This window comes from Panicum hallii, chromosome 6 (genome assembly GCF_002211085.1).
Source record: "Panicum hallii strain FIL2 chromosome 6, PHallii_v3.1, whole genome shotgun sequence".
Classification (NCBI taxonomy): domain Eukaryota; kingdom Viridiplantae; phylum Streptophyta; class Magnoliopsida; order Poales; family Poaceae; genus Panicum; species Panicum hallii.
Window position 1 is genome coordinate 41,306,953 of NC_038047.1, and position 9,717 is coordinate 41,316,669.

Consider the following 9,717-nt stretch of genomic DNA (forward strand, 5'->3'; position numbering starts at 1 on the left):
AATCTACTCGGGTAGCACATGCCTTAATCCGTGAAACATCGGCTCTTCTGTCACGCCTAACGCCTCTACGCGTACACGAGATAAAGATCTCATACACGTTATGAGCAACGGCTAAAACAGGACCAGGTGCTTAAACATAACAGGTGGACTGCTCGAGAGATTTAAATGGCCTAAAAAAGAGCTCGACATAGCAATTTTTACACCAAATAAATTTTGGTGTCTTCACATTATTACTGAGTACTACTCGATATCTTCGCATTATGCTACATAATGTGTGCATTGTCTTTTTTCAGGTCAAGCTTCGGCAACAACCCTCCAGGCAGCGCGGCGTGCCATCGTAGTTCCGCTAGTTCCCAGGCTCAGGGGCTGGGCGATGCGCACTACTCGACATGGCTCCTTTGGCTCTCCTGGCTCGTAAGCTCGGGGGCTGGACGCCGCAAAACTACTCGAAGACGATTCATATGAAGACTGAGAGTGCAGAAGAAATCTTAATTCACCGCGCGGTTAAATAAACTAGCGGGAGGCTTAATTTCACTATGCAGAAAACGAAGAGTTTTTCTCGGAATTTCAGAGTAACACCAATGCCACGATTCTTGGATCCTTTTTTCCAAATTTGAGAGATTTGGATTCAATGCTCAGGGGCTACGGGATACGTGACATCGACTACATATTTTTTCGAATTTATTTGAAGAGTAAGTAAGGAAGATTTAAGCTTAATTTGACCCTCAGCCTAATTCTCCGATTCAACCTAAGGCTCGGGGGCTACTCCATATGGAGTGGATTTTCCAATCGCACACCATATTATAAACAAAATTCGGGGCATGAGCACCTCATAGCTTCGATGCAGCCAAGTAAGTACTCGAAGAAGGACTTTAAGACGAACCTTTGAAAGAAGTCGAAAACTATTTCGAAAGTACTCGATAAGCCTGCAGTACTCAGCTACGAAGAGCTGGGGGGCTTGTCAGACCCGGGGCCACGGGACTGTATACATAATGTAGTTTAAAGAGGTTTAAGAGATTAAGTCCGCTTTATCTCTTATTTATCTCATTTATCTCTTATTTATCCTGTTTAAATAGGAGACAGAGCTAACCGATACAGAAGGAATCTACCCGAAACGTGTTCTGGTATGATTTCTTAGCTTGTGTTGGTTAGTATCTTTGTAACCCTAACCTCTCGGATATATAAGGGAGGATAGGGACCCCTCTCAAAACACGATCTTTAGGTCATTCTACACCTAAGGCAATACAAACCACCATACAGGACGTAGGGTATTACGCGCTTTGCGGCCCGAACCTATCTAAGCTTTGTGTTACTTGCACCTTCGAGGTCCTGATCTTGGTGTCTCCTCACCCAAAACTTACCACCTTGGGTATATCCCTCGGTGGGCAGCCGGTTAAACATCGACAGCAGCCGACCGGGGATACACCAGCCTAGATTCTTCTGGACCGAAACATTCATCTTTGGTGAACTTCACATCATCTCTGAGGGATAGCAGGGGGACAAAGAAAGGGTGAGTATAATGAATTCAGATTGCACTCCGCAAGTGTGGGAAAATTATGACATGAGGTTTAAATAGGAGGGTTTTTTAGGTTTAACATGTACTTAAGCAACATATACTAATATCTATCCTAAGTCCTTTGCACCTATTTACAATATGTGAAAGCACCAGAACCAACCGTCGGAAATCCATCTGAGTCCTTGGAAGTCCATCCGAGCAAAACCACCAGTAAGCCAACCAATCACCTCTAGCACCACTAATCACGAAGAAGTCCATCCTCTCTTGGGCGTGAGCATAACTATTATATCAATTTTCACTCTGTAAAGGTTGTACATCGTTACCCACGAGTCGTGCTTCTCGTTACGCTTCACACTTCCGAGGTGATCAATCAGGGTTACACAAGGCCTTTACAAAGCTAGTACTCCCATTCATTCAGCAAGCACTAAGGTTTCACCTCTAACACCTCTGTAGTGTGATAACATCACCACTGTAGCGGGCCCCTCTTGAGCCACACAAACCACCACCATGCATGAGAAATAGGTAGCTAATTAATTAGCCAGGTCCAGATCCATATAGACCTCGTGGCTGCGCGATTAAGCTTGGTTACTTGTCCACAAACCGGTCCTTAGAATCTGAGATAGGAATCCAGCACAAACCTGAAAACACCAAATAAATCCATCAAATCATCATGCCACTCTTTCCGCCCTGCTAAGATTCCCCAACCCAACATCATCACGAGGTTTCCAACCTCCTCACATTTGATCACCAGAATTATTAAGATTATCTTTTCAACCGAGCCTAACCAAGACTGCAAAGCTAAGCTTGATATACCAAACCAACCTAGGCTTCAAGGAATAATAAAGGAATTTCTAGTAAACCCTAGCATGTGATTCATATTAGATTTGACATGCAGCTGAAGGTCTATCTACTCTAAATAAAATAAAATAGATGCTGGGATATGATCAAGGATACTTGCCGTTAGTTTGGGGTTGATCTGAATTCTTGCTCCTTGTATGTTCGTCTTCTCATCTCGATAAGCATCCATCGCAACCAGACAAGCCAAACATACAATAAATAAAAGCAGTACACTATTCATGTAAAACCATTTATGAAAAGCCTACTAAAAGGAAGAATGTTGATGCTGCGATGTACTCACTTTGGTGGGCATCATATAGGGTGGTGACAGCGCGGCTCGAGCAGTGGACAACAAGAGACGACAAGGTCGGGTACTATCGGATGTGGATTTGTTTACCATCCTAGGACCGAGATAAATAGCTAAGAGAGAGTTTTTGGAACAAGCAAAACATGCATAAGAGAGATTGAGTTTGAGAAGGATTGAGTTAACACCGGTCTTTTATACTTACGGTGAGGGAGCTGAGAGGCCATCCGGAGTTAACACAGCTGATGGTGGAGCACATGTTAATGCCACTAGGGCAGCCGTTCCTACATTTGGTGATGGAAATTGATGTGGGGGGGGGGGGGGGGGGGGGGAGCAAGTGTCAATTCCATTTTGCTCAATAGTGGTCACGGTGGAGGTTTTATGGTGCACTTGCATAGCTCGAAAGGACGACACGAGAAGGGATTAAGAGAGAGAGAGAGAGAGATTAGAATCAATTTAGATGCTGACTTGTTGATGTGAATCAACGTGCAGGGTGCGGTTGCTTGTCTGGACTGGTTTTTACGTGGAGGTAAAGAAAGAGAAAAGAACATTGGATTGGCCAGGAAGATAAGAATGGAAAAGGAGAAAAATAAAAGGTGGATTGTATCTGAATTAAAATAAGATCTGAGATAAGAGAGGTTTAGAAATTCAATAAGAGCTTAAGAATTGGATTTGGATGGAACGAAAATCTAATCATATTTAAAATAAATTATCAATTTATTTTCATCAAAAATATTGTGCAGTCAAGATGAGTGCAACATCCGCAACATATTGATTTAAAAATTTTGAAAACAAATTTTCTTTTTCTATCTAAATTGATAACGAACTTAAACGTTGGATCAATTTTAGAAAAATAATAAAAACAGTTAATTTACTTCATTTTATTTATTCACAATCCAAAATAGGAATTTTGGGGCGTGACATCTACACAATTGCATGTAGCACTAAAAACAGCATGTTCATTGACTTGGTGACCCTACATGCAACCACCGAGTTCCCCAGAAATGCAAGTGACTAAATAATGGGCAAAAGGAGAAAAATTATAAAAACGTGATCCCGTAACCAAGCCAGAGAAAAGGAAAACATGGGGTTTGGCCGAAGTAGACTTTTTTCATTCTCGGAGAAGAAGAAAAAAACACAATTTAGTTGGGTGTGCGTGCCATTCTGATTGGCTGACTTGTGGAATAAGAAAAGTGATTAAATAGTAATAACTTTTAATAACTTTTCTACGGCACATTTAGTTACCTTTTGAGAAGGCAGCAGTGGAGGCAAGAGAACATAAGAACGCAAGGAGCTACCGTTGCTCCAGTCAGAGCCGGAAAACAGCGGAAAACGGAGAAGTACAAAAGGCTGTATCATGCTGCTACAAAGAGAGCACTAAGAGACTAAGGGTTGCTTGGATCGGACTATGGAGTGCTAATGTTCAAAAATACAAAACTTTAGCACTAGTTTCTCTAAATAGAAATGCTAATGGATAGGGTAAACTTTAGCCAAGATTTAAAAACTTTAGCAAGGTACAAGTGTGTCGAAGATAGATTCCAGTATCCGCAAAGAAGCTAAAAGGAAGAAGACGGACTCCTACTAGTATTTCTCTGTATTATACTAGGACTCTACCCTATAATTATACTAGCACTCCTACCTGGTAACCGTTATAACCGACTAGCAATCCGTCCCTGTGATATATAAAGGAGGGCTCAACAAGACAACAAAAGAAACCCAACGCCCAAGAGCAGAACACAATATACCGTACTCCTAAAATGATGTAGGATATAACGCTACTCTGCTGGCCGGTTTGAATCTGTATAAATCTGTGTCTTGTATCCTCGATTTTACCGTCAAGCTCCAGGTCCAGCGATCATCCACCGAACAATCTACTACCGAGGGATCTCAGGGTATCCCTCGGTAGGTTGACGGATAAAACACCGATAGAGTGTTAATATATGCTGAAAGCTTTTAGAGCAGTATGTGCTAAAGTTTGGCATCTTTAACACATCCAAACATACTCTAACAGTGCCTATAGCTTTTTGTCATCATTCGCCGTAAAAGGAATGCCTAACTTCACGTCGAAGCAGAAGGGAATTTCCAGTTTGCACTGCAACCGACACAAGGGTTGCATAGCTGCAGGTCAATCACGGGCAGTCGGAAATGTAATTGTAACTGAAATGGAACAGGCAACTTCGAACAGAGCCTGCAGTGACAGAATGATCCTAGACGGGAACTTTCAGAGTCCGCAGCAATCTGTTTTCTCTCTGGAAATTTTAGCCCCACACTGCGATTCGCATTCTGGACGCTATTTTACCCATTTTTTATAGGTTTCAGGATCGAATTATTTCACATGAAATGGATGATGCAGTAATTCGTTTGGCGAGATCAGACGTTCAGTGATTTAGTTGGCACTCGCGCTGTTATTCTCCACCCTGATTCCCAAAACTGACGCCACAACTAGCGTCTCCGCAATCTCCAAACCTTCCGGAGACGGGAGACCTTGTCCGAGCACTGCTCACCTACCGCCGTTTAACCGCCGGCCGCGGCATCCAGTAACCGGAGTAGCCAACCGCGCTGGCACGCCATTGCGGTAGACCACCGCGGCTGCCACGGTCTCCGTGATCCACCTATGCTCAGCTTCTCTGCTCCAACCCTGACGCTGCCTCACTCCGACAGCAGAGTGCTCGCCTTGCATTGTCAGTCCTCACCGCTTTGCCCATCCAAATTCAGACGGCCGATGGCCCTGGCAATTTGGCGCGCTAGATAGTAAAGTAGTAGTGTGCAACTGAACAACATGCTATTGCAAATGATCAAGGGGATGTTGTTATTCGAGTTCAGAGTTCAGGCACCACAGCTACGAGGGCCAACATCTGACGCCCGCGATTAGCAAGACCGACCGAAATCTTACTGAACCTGCCGCCCGCGCGCGGTCGCCGCCGGAGCCGGCCGGCCGTCACACGACGCGGCGGCAGATGGTGACGCCGTCGGCGACGGTGAGCTGGCACACCTCGACGCGCTCGTCGGCGGAGAGCCTGGCGTTTAGGTCCCGCATGGCGGCCGAGATCCGCCGATCGTGGTCCGACAGGGGCGCGTCGTGCGGCAGCGCCACCGTGCCGTCCCACAGCGTGTTGTCGTACACAACGGCGCCGCCGACGCGCACCAGGCGGAGCAGCCGCTCGTGGTACAGCGCGTAGCTGGGCTTGTCCGCGTCCACGAACGCGAAGTCGAACGCGCCCACGTTGCGCGCGTCGGCGAGGAGCGCGTCGAGGTGGTCCAGCGCGGGGCCCTCGCGGAAGTCCACCTTGTGCGCGACGCCGGCCTTCTCGAGGAAGGGCCGGCCGAGCTCGTAGTACTCGCGGTTCACGTCGATGGCGACGACCTTGCCGTCGTCGGGGAGCGCGAGGGCGGTGGCGAGGAGCGAGCAACCGGTGAACACGCCCACCTCGATGGTGTTCCTGGCGCCCATCAGCCTGATCAGCATCCCCAGCAGCTGCGCCTCGTCCGGGGGCGTCGCCATGTTCCTCCTGCACGGGCACACAGCGCACGGCTACTGAACAGAACTTACAGAAGAGCAGCTGCAGCAGCGTACCGCTCGTGCTTGTCGGTGAGGAGGCGCAGCTCGCGCAGGCACTCCGGCTCGTTCGGCAGCACCGTCGTGTCCAGGACGTACTGCACGGCGAGGTGGCCGGCCGCTGCCAGCGCGTCAGTGTTTTCATGATCGGCGAGAATTAACGGAGAATCAACACCGGCACCGTGCTGGTTCGCCGTGTGATCTAGTTACCTTGTACAGGGCTTGGCTCTTGAGCAGCGTCTTGTTGCTGCTGTCGGTGTTGCTGTGGACGTTCGGTACGCCGCCGCCGGTCGCCATGGCCGGATCGCCGCCTCGCCTAGGCGCAGCTGACGGCTTCTTCGCTCGTGGCGTGCTCTGCTAACCTAGTGCCGTGGTGTGCATGTATAAAATGAACCTTATCGTGACCGATAATGTAACTGTTGTGTTGCGATCCCAAGCACCCACCCACTCCGTGGTTAAATCTTAATCTATCTGGGTGCTCGATGGTTAGATTCTAGGCCTACTCCACTACCCACTGCCACTAGTCCTCTCTCTGGACAGATAACGATGCTTTCACCGTCAAAAAAGTTAATAAAGCTTTGAACATATTATTCATTTTAAACGGACACATCTACACAAGGACCCAATCGCCTGCCTCTTAACCTGACGATATCCACGGTCCCCTGCCCCGGCAAGGCCCATCTCTTATTCGGCGTTCTTCCTCCTCCGCTACGAGTCCAGATGCCGATGCCCATCCAACAGCTTTTGTGTCGGTGCGTCACTTGCTCACCTCCCACCGTGCCTTCCAGCCATCACTTGCAATGGGGTTTCATAAGTCATTAAATTTTGCTGACATGGCAGAATTACTATGGAGAATTACTATGAAAGAGAAAAGTGTTTAATGGAATAAGAGAGAGTTTCGTCCCCACGATGCTCCCTCGGTTTCATTACCAAATTTTTGCTGTTGGTAACTGTGCAAAGTTTTATACATTGAGACTGTCCTTAGTTTGTTAAAAAAGATAAATACGGAAAGTGAAGTGCAATATATGTCACACCCGGTTTAGAAAAGGTAACGGAATGCATTCTATATGTGCGCCAGGATCAAGTTCCGCATATACATTAGACGTCACAGGTGAGTACCCGAAATAATGTATTAACGAAATAGAGTATAATAGCACTTTATTACGTGTCTTAATCTTAAATGAATAAATAAACATCGATAACTAGCAACGGACTTCGACTTCATAGGCAGATGACCAGGAGATGTACGCCTAGTACTCTTCGAAATCTTCAGGAAACTCCGGAAAAATATCTTGTTCTGAGCAGCATTATTTTTAATAAAATAAGTGTGAATACACTTATGGTTGGTACTCAGCAAGTGGAGTAAATTATATGACATTCGAGGCTATAATCAAGGAAAAACTAACATGATTTGACTGCGATAAGTATTTTTAGTTGACCAAATTTTATTAAGCAAGCATTAACTACATGTAAGTATATACCAACCCTTAAACAAAATATCAGAGGTAAATAATCCACAACATAAATAAATAAATAAGGAACATCAATTTAGATCATCTTTAAGTTTAATTATCATGTAAGTGTCCAAGCCGCTCTTAACCGTGAGCACGGCTGATACATCAGTTTTCACTCTGCAGAGGTTGTACACTTTACCCACAATTCATATTTCCGTTGATGCCCGGATTTGCAAAGCGCTTAAACACTTCCAACGTGAGTAGTAGGGATTCACTACGAGGCCTTTACAAAAATTCTCTAACTTATGACAATCCGCTAAGGTTTCAATTCAAAACGGTCATAACTCTCGCTAACGAGGCAGACGCCTTACCCAGGACCATATCACACCCTCAAGAGAATCGAGCTATACCCTGACGATGCAACCCCTCTTGCCGGTAAGATCATCATAAGCTAAAGTTTCTAATTAATTATCCAAGACCAGAGCCATATAGTATTGTGGTTGCACGTTTTTCTAGGTGATTTTCCATGTTCCAATTAATGCAATGATCTTAATCATCATCAATAAAGTATTCCACAACATGTGTAAACTAGTGTAACATGATTTCTAGGTTATCCAACCAAAATCTAAGTGAAGGCAACTAACGTAGTTACAACATAAATATAATAACCCAGGTTTAATGAAGAAAGTTCAAAAGAAACTAGGCACATCCTTAATTTGGCATCCATCATATTCTAGGCACATGTATGCATATAAAGTAAATATGTGTATTTATAAAGTTACTAGGACTGAAGTATGATCAAGGATCACTTGCCTTCGTTAAAGCACTGCTGCTGCTCGGGAACGTCTTTAAAGCTTGGCTCTTGCGAACCCTCGAACTGCGTACCGTCTATCGTAACACACAAGTACATACAAACAAACAATATAATAAATAAGAAACAGTGCACCAATCAATATAAACAGAGCAAAATAATGTAATAAATCTACTGTATATGTCGTAAGGATAGCGTGAGCGCAAGAATCGATGAAAACGGAGTTAGAACGGAGAAGTTAGGGCTAAAATATGATTCCAGGGGCTTATTTGTAGAGGATTTGAATCTAAAAGGGCTCTGACCTAAGAAACCGAGTGCTAGATCATAATTAAACCTTAAACCTAGGGGTTAGATTGCAAAATAGAAGGATCTAGGACGGCGGGTTCTATTTTTGAAAAAGATAGGGGTCTAAACAGAAGAAAAAGGATCTATTCGTGAATACTTTTGAACTACCGTGGGCTGCGGGTTGGTTCCTACAAAACTCGAGGGCTTAAGCGCAAATTTGCCACAGGTTGATCGGTACTAGAACGCGGGGGACGGCGTGGGGCGGCAGCGGGTCAGTGCGGCGGCGCGCGGCGGTGAGCGGCGGAGCATCGCCTGGGAAACGCGTAAATGTGCTCCTGACCTCGGTTTCGAGCACGGCTTGCACTGGGAGATAGCGGGCTCAACGGGTAACTCATCTGAGGGCTTTGGGGGCTGTGGAATCGGCCGGAGCGGCGGCACAGCGGCGAGCGACGGCTCGGGATCGACGGCGAGGCCGTGCGGGCGCGGGGAAGCAAGGGAGAGGAAAAGAAGTGGCGGGCGAGTGTTCTCACCCCGATGCGAAGCCCCTGGAGCGTTTGTTCATCGGCGGGGAGCGGTGAAGCGGCGGCGCACGAGCTCCCGAAGCTTGACAATGGCGGCGGCGGTGGGGCTCGGGATGCTAGGGTTTTGCGAGCGGAGGCGGCGGTTGCGGCTTGGGGGCGAGGAGCTAGGGTACGGGCGCTTAAATAGGGGCGGCTGCGGCTCCTGGGCGTGCGGGCCCGAGGCAGCGCACAGTTGAGGCACCACCGGGACGGACTCGGCCTCGAGCCTGGCTCGAGGTCGGGGATGACCCTGGCGGGTGGACCCCGCCCGTCAGCGAGATGAGGAGGGGGAAGAAAGGAAGGCCGGCGCGCGGTGCCGCTGGGCCGGGGGCGTTGCTGGGCCGCGCGGAGGAAAGGAAGGAAAGGGGAGAAAGGCCGCCTGGGTTGGGCCGTG

General features: G+C 47.0%; 1 protein-coding gene across 1 annotated transcript; it reads right to left on the reverse strand.

Moving 5' to 3' along the window:
- Positions 1-5,417: 5,417 nt before the first annotated feature.
- On the reverse strand, positions 5,418-7,473 carry LOC112896214 (tricin synthase 1-like). The gene is made up of 3 exons (XM_025964137.1): positions 6,424-7,473; positions 6,232-6,311; positions 5,418-6,166 (listed from the first exon to the last, which is right to left on the reverse strand). Exons 1-3 carry the CDS (start codon positions 6,508-6,510, stop codon positions 5,596-5,598), a joined length of 738 nt encoding a protein of 245 aa, XP_025819922.1. The 5' UTR covers positions 6,511-7,473; the 3' UTR covers positions 5,418-5,595.
- Positions 7,474-9,717: the final 2,244 nt, after the last annotated feature.